The following is a 13,315-nucleotide window of genomic DNA, read 5'->3' as shown; positions in this document are numbered from 1 at the left end:
ATATTGCAAAACATTGCAAATTATCAAGTGGTTTTCATAGAGAATCTAAAAACTTTGGGTCAGAATTTCAACATTTAAAGCATTGCACTGGCATGACAAGGCTGGCTGATAGTTCTCAATTTGTGTTAAAATAACACTACATAAAGCCGTGGATGGGACTCAGGCTTGGATAAATGAGAAAAATGATATTAATACTCACATTAGAGGCTCTTTGCAGTAGTATAAGAGTTAGTGGATATGGTTCATGCTCTTCTCTCCTTCAAGAATTTACTCAATTGTGATCTTTGCAGGGAAGACTTGAATCTTTCCTGATCATCCTGTTTGAATCTGAAATATCCCATACTCCGTACATTTTCTGTTTTATCTATCTTCATAATAGCAACTTCTAATGTACAAAATAATTTTTTGAAATCATCAGTTTCCCTCACAAGAATTCAGGAATTTTTATCTTCTTGATTTATTGCATATTACCAGATTCTAGAGCAGTGCCTAGAGTATAGTAGGTATTTTAAGTGCCGGATAAATGAAAGGGCTGAGTCCGAGCTGGCCCACCAAGGGCACCAGTTGCTGCTATTTGTACTTATGGGAGCTATCCTTGTTGCTGAACTTTGCTTCCTAGTGAGCTAGCAATGGAGTTGACCTCATTCTGAGGCTTTCCTTTGGATTTACATATCTATCAACAGATTTCTTTCCTGGTGGCTCAGTGGTAAAGAATCCAGCTGCAATGCAAGAGACAAAGGAGGCACAGGTTTGATCCCTGGGTTGGGAAAATCCCCTGCAGAAGGAAATGGCAACCCATTGCAGTATTCTTGCCTGAGAAATCACATGGACAGAGGAGCTTGGAGGGCTACTGTCTACAGGGCTGCAAAAGAATCAGACATGACTTAGCGACTAAACAACACCAGATTTCTGAACACGGACTGGTCCAGACCATTTACATACATTATCCATGGTCATCCCACAAAGTCAATACCCACTATTAGCTGCATTTTACAACTAAGGAAACTGGTATTTATCAGAGTTAAGCAAAAAAACCAAGAGCCACCCAGAGAACTGTTTTTAACTCTTGAACCTGCAATTTAAAAGGAAAAAAACACAAACTAGAGCTTCTCTATACAGAGAAAAGAGCTTATCAGTAAGGAATCCATGAAACCTTGTTATTTATGGAAGAATGGAAGAGACTGAGAAAGCTTAGCTGGGAGACTTATGAGGAACTTAAGAGAGCTCACTAAATATTCTGAAGGTTGTCATGCAGAAAAAGGTAGAAATGTGTACTGTATGTTCCTGGAGGGAAGAAAATTAGAAATGTGTGGCAAAAGTTGTAAAAGGGGAAATTTTAAGCTCAGTTACCAAAAAAAGGCAAGAAACTTCTAGTGAGTAATACTACTCAATAATGAGTGGAGCTCCATTTTTAGTTTTCAAGCATAAGCTGTAAGGCCATGTCACTCAGGTGTGGTATCACTTCTTTGGATGTGAAATCATGATGTACTACATTAAAATTCAACTTTGCCATAAACATTCTAAGATTCTAAAGCTCAATGACACCAAGATTCAGAGAATCTATGATTTTAGGGGTGACTTCTCACTATGTACCCAACCTCATAACAGAGGCTAGTCAAAACAAAGTCATATGCTAATAATGAGAACCAAAGAAGATTGAAAGAAAGTGAGAATACAGTATTTATCAAGTGTAATGTAAAAATTCAAGAGATAATTTAAGTTCCTACTGTCTTATTTGTGCAGATATGGAGCTCCCTTGGGAGCTATGATTGGTATCCAGGCAGGGTTGTTCTCCTGCCCCCCAGAAGGTCCCACATAGTCTCTTCCAGAAAGAAGAAAGGTTAAGAAAAATAGTAGACTACAAGCTGAAGGGAAAACACTATTATAAAACTTGCATTAAATCTTTGTTATTCTTTCTTGTTTAAAATTCTTTATTCTTGTGTCCTTTGAGAGAATGTTCTAAGAATCAAATTAGGAAAATACAATTTTAAAAGTTGTTAAGTAGCAACTATATTTAAATCACAGGAGGACTATACAACATCCAAGACAAAGTCGAGATGAGAAACATTTCAGAAGAATATTTTCACTGAAGGAGAACAGGAGTGTCTTCCCTGATCTTTCCTGTTCTAGCCTTTCTTTCATCCAACCCAATCTACACACTGCCAGAGTGAGTTTCAAAAAAGACAGAGATGATCATGATATTTCCCTGTTTACAAACCCTAAAAAAAAAAAAAAAAAAACTCCCATTATTTATGAGCTAATGTCTAATTTCCTTAGCTTGGTTTTCAAAGCTCTTTGGAACTTGATTCTTATCTATCTAGTAGGTAACTTGATTACTTACCTACTCATCTTACCTACCTGGTAAGAACTTGATTCTTACCTACCTGGTAGGTAACTTTGGAACTTAATTCTTACCTAACCTGGTAAGTAACTTGATTACTTACCTACTCACCTTGTGTGCTTTATATGGCTTGCTATCTAGGAATGGAATGGTTCTTGCTTTTTAATATGGTTGAAAAAATATTCATTTATGTCTGTGGCTGTTTTGCCTTACAACAAGAGTTGAGAAACTCTAATAGAGATCATATATGTCCCACAAAACTTAAAATATTTATGATCTGGTCCCCTACAAGAAAGGTCTGCTGACTCTAGCTGAAAGCAAACCAGCTCATTCATGACCCTCCAAATATTCCAGGTCCTTTCACAAATCTATTTCTCATGAGGCAGTATGTTCTAAGGAGAGAGTAGAGGCTCTGGGGTCAAATTTGGTTTGAGTTTCGCTTTGCCACTTACCAACAGCACAACCCAGAGAAAGCCATTAATCTCAAACCCTATTTCATCATCTCTAAGACTGGGAGAATAACATATAACTTGAAGGTTTTTGTGAAGATTAAATGATATTTTAAGTGTATGTAATACTATAGCAATGTGTCAGTTATTATTACTGCTAATGTTAAATCATCCTCCAGATGAAATGCCCTCCTCTGCTTTCATCTCTTGGTAAAAACCCTAATCATGGAAGTATTCTGTGATTCCCCTCATAACTTCTTCCTCTGGGCTCTGATAACACCTTTAATGTACTTTTATTATTCCCCATGCTCACACACACACACACAAGTTTGTGGAATTCCTTGAAGATGAAAAACCATATCTTACCTTTCTATCTCCAATTCTTAGCACAAGGTATGGGTCGTTGCTAATGAATGTCAAATTAATGACTTTAAGAAGTTATGCCAATGGCATAAAAGTGAGTTTTTTGCAAGACTGGACTCCCAGTCCAATGGTTTCCCCATCACTTTCTCTTTCAAAATTACTACCCAGGTCTTCTTGGTGATGTCTACCTGGGTTATCCATGTCCAGAATAACTAAAATCCTCTTCTCAGCAAGTTGGTAACTGAAATAAAGTTTGAAAACAGAAAAAGTGAAATCAAGAACACACAGGCAGTCCTCATATTATCTTCCTCAAATGTGCTTCTCTTCCAGGCTTAGTCTGGGCAACTAGACATGTCATTAGATAGGGGATGAACCAGAGACAGAAGCCATTTTCACTAAGCGCTCATTGTGGGCCAATTAGTTTACACCCAGGATAAGAAAACGATTAAGAGTATGGCACCACAGTCCATGAGGTCCCAGAGTCGGACACGACTGAATAACTGGACACAGCACACATGGCACTAGAATCAGACTTGAGTCTGAGTACTGACTCCATCGCTCATTAGTAGAGTGACCTTGGGAGAGTTACCTCGTGTGTGTCTACATCCTCTCCTAGAAACCTGTGATGATGATAGTACTAATCTCAAAGGATTGTCCTGATGGTTAATTGAAACAGCACATGTAAAGTTGCTTAACACTATGCCTGCAGAGTATTGCTCTAAAGCCAGTAGTTACTATTATTATTACTATTTTATCCCACAACAAGTTTTTCTCAAAAACTATGAATTTTTAGAAAAAAGGAAATTGGGAAACAGGATAGCTTTTCTGATGTTGCACAGTATTAAAGGGCACAACCCAGATCTTTCTCCAAAGGCCACTCTTCACTGGGCTCTGCTGCTTCTGCACCATCTACAGGTGATGTTCTGTTAGGACTATTGCTGACAGCGATCTGGTGGGAGAACCCTTCCCAGGATTCTGGTTTTGTCTTTCATGCCCCTTACCTGTCTTTTCACTCTCACCTTATCCCAAGTCCAATACACACCCTTCCTCCACACCCATGTCCCACAACTGCCTTGGGTATAAGAGAATCCTGTTTTAGCTACTCTCCAGAAGTTGCCACATCTCAGCAGCTCCCTGGGAAATACCTAGCTGGTGTATTAATGAGGCCCATGGGTATTGGGGATCAGAGTCCCTAAGGATGCAGCCAAATAGATCCTGATGTCACCTTAGGAGGCTTCTAATCCTAAGGGATACCATTCCTCAGGGGAAGGTTCAGTAAGGAGGGAGTCATCAGACTAGAGATAGAAGGGCTGAACATGCCCCAAGGAATCCTAAGATTTGGGGGGAACTAGAACTACAGAAGCAGTGTGAAGTTTTGTCCCTTTACTCAGACCTCCATGTGGGGGCATGCTAGATGAGTACAGCTAAGCAGTTAATACCAGGACCCAAGTTTTAGCTGCTCTGCTGGTCTTTTCCCCCATCTTTTTGGTGTGAAGTGATGGGATTGGATGCCATGATCTTAGTTTTTTTAATATTTAGCTTTAAGCCAACTTTTTCACTCTCTTCTTTCACCCTCATCAAGAGGTTCTTTAGTTCCTCTTCACTTTCTACCATTAGAGTGGTATCATCTGCAAATCTGAGGTTGTTAATATTTCTCCCAGCAATCTTGATTCCAGATTGTGATGCACCCAGGCTGGCATTTTGCACAATGTACTCTGCATATACATTGAACTGTGGAAAACTCTTGAGAGTCCCTTGGACAGCAAGGAGATCAAACCAGTCCATCCTAAAGGAAATCAACCCTGAATATTCATGGGAAGGACTGATGCTGTAGCCGAAACTCCAATACATTGACCATCTGATGCAAAGAACTGACTCATTGGAAAAGATCCTGATGCTGAGAAAGATTGGAGGCAGGAAGAGAAGGGGATGGCAGAGGGTGAGACGGCTGGATGGCATCATTGACTCAATGGACATGAATCTGAGCAAACTCTGGGAGATAGTGAAGGACAGGGAAGCCGGGTGTGATGCAGTCGATGGGGGTCACAAAGAGTCGGACATGACTGAGCAACTAAACAACAACAAAGTTTCATTAACTAATAAATGTTCCCGAAAGCAAGGGTTTTATGACTCAACCTTGATAAATATTATGTTAAATAGACTCAGTGTGTATTTTCTTTGTTTTTCATTGCTCATTTACCTATTTGCTTCCTATTTACTCATTCATCAAACATTAATTGATGCTTACTGGCATTGCATGTCAGGCTTAATGCTAGGTTCTGTGGATGCAGGCATAAATCATGCAAGTCTCAGTCTAGTAGGGGAGAGACACATACTTAGACAAGGATGTTATAAGGTGCCGCTGGGAACACATTCAGAACTCTGAAGGAGTGGCAAGGAAGTGGTCCAGGCTCTAAAGACAATCTCGGAATTCTCAAGACTCTCTACTATTGCATGAAGCATGAATAGAACAATGTTTCTAAGCCTATTTGGACAAGAAATCTTTTTGTCACAAAATGTTTCTCAGGACCAGAGTTTCAGGTAACATCCTTGAAAAGTGCTTGTCTAGAGAAAAAAATTTAATTTTTTCAACACAATGTTCCAGGCCCTATCTGTCACATCTACTCTCCCCTGCCTGGGCCTACATTCCAGCCACTCTGCCCATTCTCCAAAACCTCTGTGTCTCTAGGCTTTCAGCATCCTATTTCCTCTTCCAGAACACTTCAACCTCTGCTCCCTGCCCTTTAATCCAATTATCAAACTTCTACTCATGCTTTGAAAACCCAGCAGAACTTTAACTCTGTCTTTAGAGCCTGGACCACCTCCTTGCCACTCTTTCAGAGTTTTGAATGTGTTTCCAGCAGCACCCTATAACATCCTTGTCTTGGTATGTGTCTCTCCCCCATTAGATTGGGACTTGCATTATTTATGCCTGCATCCACAGAACCTAGCATTATGCCTGACATGCAATTCCAGTAAGCATCAATTACTGTTTGATGAATGAATAAATGATGCCAACATCATGGCTCACCTTCTTTTCTGTGATAACAGATATTTTTCAAGTCATCTTTATTTCTTTCTGCTATAAAGACAATCTGTGCTGATTGTAGAAATTTTAGAAAGTAGAGAAAAATATGACCCAAAATAAAAATCACTTAGTATCTTACTACCCAGAGAGAGCCAATGTTAACATGTTAATGTATATCCTTTCAGGCTTTTAAAAATGAATGAATGCATTTTTATAAAAATTGGATTAACTTTATACACACAAATTTACATTTTGAATTTTTCCACCTAATGTTATATATACTTTTCACTGTAATTAAATAATGCTTTAAATATGATAGATAATATTAGTTGCATACTGTTTCATAAAGTTGATGTATCATATTTGCAGCTGTTTCCAGTCATTTTTTAAATATTTATTCTACTATTTGTTTTATTTTTGACTTCTTTGAGTCTTAGCTGTGGTATGCAGGATTTTCGTTATGGCATGTGGGACCTTTCATTGTGGAGCATGATTTCTCTCTAGTTGAGGCACGTGGGCTCTTTTGCCCCACAGCACGTGGGATCTTGGGCTTCCCAGGTGGCGCTAGTGGTGAAGAATTTGCCTGCAGGAGACATGAGAGGCTGGGGTTCCATCCCTGAGTCGGGAAGATTCCCTTGAGGAGGGCACAGCAACCCACTCCAGTACTCTTGCCTGGAGAACCCTATAGACAGAAGAGCCTGGAGGGCTAATCTATGGGGTCACAAAGAGTCTGACACAACTGAAGCGACTTGGCATGCACGTGTGGAATCTTAGTTGGACCAGGGATCAAACCCATGTCCCCTATACTGGAAGGCAGATCCTTAACCACTGGAACACCAGGGAAGTCCTCCAATAGTTCTTTGATGAACATATTTGAACATAAAATTTGGTCCGTGTTTCTGATTTTGTTCTTAGTATTGCCAGGAAAAGCCAGTTCTGACTCCCTGTTGGAACTGTCACTTTGACTTGCTTTTCATTGCTTTTGTTATTATAATCATACATAATGGCCTGCCTCAGAATCTTGCCCCCTCACTCAGTTCACTCACTCAGTCAGAGTTCGACTCTGTGACTCCATGGACTGCAGCACCCTAGGCTTCCCTGTCCATCACCAGCTCCCAGAGTTTACTCAAACTCATGTCCATTGAGTCGGTGATGCCATCCAACCATCTCATCCTCTGTCGTCCCACTCTCCTCCTGCCTTCAATCTTTCCCAGCAAATGAGTCAGTTCTTCACATCAGGTGGCCAAAGTATTGGAGTTTCAGCTTCAGCATCAGTCCTTCCAATGAATATTCAGGACTGATTTCTTCTAGGATGGACTGGTTGGGTCTCCTTGCTGTCCAAGGGACTTGCCCCTCTACCTGACTGTTAAAGTGCCTCTGTTCAGAACTCTGTACTTGTGTAGATGTCAGGAAGGAAGAAATTAACACATTCCCTGCCTGAGACTTGCCATTCTGGGAGATTCTTGCAAGATTAAATGGTGGTTTTACATTGTTTCCTCACCTCCCCCCATCTCTGATACGAAAGAACCTGGCATCCAGACTTCGATAGATAAGATGCTTCTTTCGAGACATCAATCTACCATCTCCTCAGTCAGCAAGCTGGGACTCTGTAACATTAGGACAAATTCCTAGAAGTGAAATTTCTGGACCTGTTTATAACAACATTGTGAAGGTATGATACAGATTGTTATATGCTTGTCATATGATATTTTTATTTCATAAATGAACATATATAAAATTCTTAAAACTTTATTGGCACATAAGTATTTAATAAATACAGACATAATTCCTTATTTAACAGATATATTGAGTGCCTACTCTGTAGAAGGCACTGCTCTGAAAAGGTAGAGCCAATAATATTCTTTTCAGTAACAAACGTGAGTGTAAGTCTTCCTGCACACTTCCCAGCACTGGGCATCATCATTTTCCTAATCCTTGCTAGTTTGATGATGAAAATGATTCAATTCATATTTATTAATAACAAAAGCAAAACATTTCTTCTATGTGATGATAGCTGAACAAGATATAATCCTTTTTATCTCCTCCCCATTCTTATCTGGAGAATTCCATGAACAGAGGAGCCTGGCAGGCTACAGTCTATGGGGTCACAAAGAGTCTGACACGACTGAGTATGCACACACACTTTTTGCATCTGCCACTATTTCTTACATTTTTCTAGTCTGAATCCATCAACTTTTCCACTCACTGACTTCATCTTCCCTCTCCGACTGTTTGGGTGGACTGTTACTCCTTCACTCATAAAATATCCATTGAAGGCTAGTAGATAAGTGGCATGGGCTAGATTCTAGGGATACAGCACTCAACTAGACAATAATGATCCTGCCTTGTGGATTTACTAATTTGCTGTCTAATAGAGAACTCAGAATCATGTGCCTTTATTATTATGAGAGGTACTGCATGCTTTGGAAGGCTAACTCACTCTGGGAGCTCAAGGAAAGGCTTCTTTGAGCAGCTGCAGTTTAAGCCAAGACCTGGCAGATGAACAGGACATCAATGGCATAAAGGGGTGAGGTTAAGGGTGAGAAGAGAAGGAATAGCTTATGTAGAAACCCTGAAATGAATGGGAAAGAGCATGTCTTTGCACCTCCAAGGCAAAGACAGAAATCCAGCTCACTTGGAGTGAGAGAAAGAGGAGCAGAGTGACCAGAGTGAGATGAGCCTGGGGAGGCCACGGGGGCCAGATTGTACACGGCCTCATTCACCCTGTCTCCTCCCTTGGCCAGGAATCCTGCGATGTCAGTGTCCTCGCCCTTCTCTCCATCTGACCTAATACCACGAGTGCAGTTTCCAGAGGGCATGTACCTTTCTCAAGATTCAGCCACAGGTCATTCCCCAATGCTCATTCCTCTGTCTCAATCAAAGATTTTAGTGTCTCAGAGACCCTTCTTTTGTAAATCACCAAGACTAGAACAAGATGAAAATAAAAGACTGATATGCTTGGAAGAGATTTTGTGGTAGGTCTGCTCCCCAAGGGCCTGAATGAAGCTGAGACTCCTGGCTGGGCATGGGGATGGTGTAGTGGTGCTGCTGGGTCATATGAATGAGTGTTTAAGGCATTGACTGTGTATCATGAGTCTTGTTCCTCTGACCCCCCAGCACCTCTTTCACAGCCTCATTCTGGGGCTCTGCGCCAGCCCATCACCTTAAGGAAAGCCCTCTTCACATCTTTGTTCCGGAGGCTGTAGATGATGGGGTTGAGGAAGGCAGAGATGACATTGTAGAACAGGGCCAGCTTCTTGTCCTCTTCTGGGGAGGCCTCTGAGCCAGGCTTCATGTACATGACCATGGCTGGCACACAGAACACGGTGACCACAGTGATGTGGGAGGCACAGGTGGAGAAGGCCTTCAGCCGCCCCTGGGCTGAACGAATCCTTAAGATGGCAATGAAGATATTGATGTAAATGACGAGGATGAGAGAAAGTGGAACCAGGATGACACTAAAACCAAGAATGAAGTCTACCTGGTCATTGACTGAGGTGTCTGCACAAGCCAGCTTCAAGACAGCAGGGACTTCACAGAAGAAGTGGTTGATCTTGTTGGGACCACAGTAGGGCAGACGCATGGCAAAAACAGTGTAGACAAGAGCTGAGACGACACCCCAGAGTCCACAGAACAAGACCATTACCCTACACAGCCATGGACTCATGATGACCTTATACCTGAGTGGGTGGCAGATGGCCACATACCTGTCTATAGACATGATGGCAAAGAGCCAGGACTCAGTAACACCTAACACCAAGAAAATGTACATTTGGGCCACACAGCTGGCAAAAGAGATGGTCTTCTTCTGGCTTGCCAGATGTGCCAACATCTGGGGCATAGTTGTGGTGGCATAGCCCAGATCTAACGTGGAAAGTGTGACAATGAAGAAGTACATGGGTGTGTGGAGGTGCGAGTCCAGGGAGATGAGGATGATGATTAAACCATTGCCCAGAATGATCAACAGGTAGGTTGTCAGGAAGGCTGAGAAAAATAGAGGAGTGGTTTTGGGGCTGAAGGAGAAACCCAGAAGGATGAATTCAGTCACAGAAGACTGATTAGTCTCTTGCATTGTGTTCTACTTCTGAATGAAAAAGAAAGACACCAATTTAGACAGAAGATTAGCTGAACTACGTACCCGGATAAGGGTTGCTGATGGGGTTGGGGTAGTGGTCAGTGTCCAGTTATAATGAAACATCGTGATCCCCACGACAGGTTGTTTTACCTCCCCTTGTCCACTGCCACCACTCGCAGGAAATTTATGAAGAGGAAAGGGCTTCCACATCTGGCCTGGCTCTGCCTCTGGCCCACCAGCAGTTGCTCATCTCAGCCTCACTTTACTCAGCTATGAAGTGAAAGCACTGGGCAGGGGATCTCTACCTCCTCTTAGCATCCCCTTCTCCTTAGTAAGGCAGCCAGGTGTTTAGAGATAAACATTGTCATACAGATTATGCAATTTGGCAAATTACAGTGAGAAAAACTACTTGGTCTTGTTGAGGACATCAATTTATTTTTCCACTTTAGTTACACCCTCAGATTGCTCCCAGCAAGGACAGCTCTCTGACCATCACCTACTCCATCACAAGTCATGGTGTGTTAGAAGGCGCACTGGGTTCTAAGTCCCGGTTTTAAGGTTTATTCAGTGAATGACCTTGAGTAAGCCCTTTACCCCGCCCTCTAACCCTTTGAGGCCACTTCCTTGAGTACAAAATGAGAGTAATTATCTCTTTGTTACAAATTTGCTGCAAAGATTGAATGATATTTTGGCATGAAATCATCACACAGAGGACCTAATGTGATAGATACGTAATAAATGTAAATTGCATTTCTGGATGGTTCTCCATATACAGGGACTGGGATTCAGGTCCAAGCTATGCAAGCAAACATCTTGAGAACGACTTCACCATATCTGATGCTCACAATCAACTTTCACTCCCCTAGAGGCCTACCTTCTGTTTCTTCTCCCCACAAAAGCCAGCATTTCATTCCGTCCTTTAGCTTCTTACTGACTCTTAGCTCTTCCCCAACTTAACCTTCCTGAACCTTCATTTCTTCATGGAGAACAGGAAGAAGTCAGCATCACTGAAGAGGTGTCGTGTGTATTGCCAGTGCTCAGGGAGTGAAGCAGTCTCGATGCTGTCAGTGTTATTCCTTCTCCTGGAACAATTTTATTTGACTCAACCTATTTGTTCTCCAAGCTGCTTGTTTTCCTTCAGATACCCTGAATGAGTCTTCACAAGAACCTGTGTCTACATGCACCACAGTGGATGGTTTCTTGACTTCGGCTAAAGGACTGCACACAGTTGGAACCTCCCATATGCTAGGCTCTTTTCTAAGACCTTCACAGACATTATCCAGTAGCTGGCAGGTAATTATTCTTACTAAATCCCTTGCACGATAGAGACTTTGTAGGTCACATTGTACCGACAAGTTGGCCTCAGTTTCCATATAAAGTATTATGTATTTGGGGTAGGTGGTTTCAAAGAAGAGAAACCACAGAGTAGTGTGGAAAGGGCAAAAGATTTAGAGACAGTAGGTTCTATTTGAATTCTGATTCTGGCTTTACTTGTTATGTGAACTTGGGTTGTTTGCTTCCTAGGCCTCAGTTACATCAACTGTAAAATGGGAATAAAAATATCTATCTTACAAGCAACATTCTTCCTTAGAGGAATTCCAAAGATATGAGAATATTCTCTCTTGGCGCCAAGAGTTGGCAAATGTGCTTGCTGCCATTTCTAAGTTTTCAGTTTTCACATACAGTCAATGAATGTGTTTGCTATTAAGAGTCTGGTTTCAGCCCATTTTCTCTGCCCTGGCCTTCAGAGTACCTGTTCTAAAACAAAAATCTGACTGGGCCCCCCTTTAACCTTTTGGTGACTCCCTTGCCTACAGGGAAAAGTCTAAGAGAGGTAGACAAATACCCTGGCTTTACTCCTTAAAGCAAGGCTCAGTTTTGTTCACCAGACTCCAAGGTAGATCAGACATTTTAAAGAGATCTCCAGGTGCTGCAAGGACTGAAACAGGGCACCACAGTGGCCCGAGATGCCAGGCACAAGGAGGAGACATGGAAAGGAGATGCATTCCAAGTCACAGTGGGGTTTTGTCGCAGAGATGAGGACCCAGAACTCCAGGATGTCAGCTGGCCAGCTCTTGGGGTTCTGTCTTAACTTAAGGCAAGCCAAAGAAAACTTGGAAATTCTGCAAGTCAGACATATCCCCCATAAGCAGTTTGACTTCACTGTGCATAATTTTATTTTTTTCCCATAGTAACTTCATTACTTAATGCAGAGCCTGACAGATGGTAAGATCTGGTAAGTGCTTATTGAATGATCTACATACAGGGAGATGTGGAGAAGCCAGTGTAAAAACAGAAAAGAAAGAATATAGACATTCTTTCTCTCCCTACACTTTTTGTTCCCGTTCCTCAGAGACGCAGAGAAGATTACCTGTGTCTAGAGGTCACAAGTCACCCAGGAGAAATCAGGGCATAAGGTGGTTGAAGGAGGAAGATTGAGAGAGTTGGCCCCAAGTGCTCTGAATCTCTCAGTGTGGGAAGAAGGAAAAGAGCTGGGCAGTACCACTAGACTGAAAAAGGTTGAAAACTGAAAACAGAACCATGGGCCAGAGAGCCCATGGAGCCTACCCCCAGGGAGCAGTGTTGGCTCTCAAGAGCCTCTGGAGAAAGCCTGGGGCAGCTGCCACCTTCATCCACCCACTTTTGCCAGGGCACACTTTGCACAAATGCCAGAAACTTTCAGCCTCCCCATACACTGCAGGCAGATGCTGCCTTCAGAGTATGACCCTGACACAGCCCTGGTCTTCCCCTCCCTGTCAAATAGGGCTCACCCAGTCCTTCTCAGGTCTGTGTCTGGGAGGGGCCTGAGTCTACAGTGGCTGATGCTGAGCTCAGAATATTTTCGGGCCCAGGTCCAGAGCAAGCAGTCCAGAGCATCTTGCTTTGTTGTGTTCCGTGTTGCAGGTCTCTCCCTGAGTCCTCAGTGACACCCCACAGATCTATTCTGGGCAACTTCAGAGATTCATCAGAACTTGGGACTGGAGGCAGTCTTGGAGAATCCAGCCCCTAGCAGGGCACACATCTTCTCTGTAGCCTACCTGGCAACAGATGCTCCAGCT

At 42.3% G+C, this 13,315-nt stretch overlaps 2 protein-coding genes across 3 annotated transcripts in view; one reads left to right on the top strand and one right to left on the bottom strand.

Moving 5' to 3' along the window:
* LOC105004875 (olfactory receptor 2D2-like) overlaps positions 1-13,315 on the top strand; it is a 139,956-nt gene that overhangs the window by 102,382 nt on the left and 24,259 nt on the right. The gene's annotated exons all lie outside the window — the stretch shown is intronic.
* Positions 9,213-10,400, bottom strand: LOC105004877 (olfactory receptor 2A12-like). Its single transcript, XM_010862637.1, has one exon. The coding sequence runs from the start codon at positions 10,251-10,253 to the stop codon at positions 9,315-9,317; it is 939 nt and encodes a 312-aa protein (XP_010860939.1). The 5' UTR covers positions 10,254-10,400; the 3' UTR covers positions 9,213-9,314.

This window comes from Bison bison, unplaced genomic scaffold (genome assembly GCF_000754665.1).
Source record: "Bison bison bison isolate TAMUID 2011002044 unplaced genomic scaffold, Bison_UMD1.0 scf7180017864484, whole genome shotgun sequence".
NCBI lineage: Eukaryota > Metazoa > Chordata > Mammalia > Artiodactyla > Bovidae > Bison > Bison bison.
Note: the sequence above shows the minus strand (reverse complement) of the source record. Positions and strands in the feature narration are given on the sequence as shown.

Coding starts and splice junctions, on each gene's coding strand:
- LOC105004877 (XM_010862637.1), bottom strand. CDS start 10,253: ATGCAAGAGACTAATCAGTCTTCTGTGACTGAATTCATCCTTCTGGGT.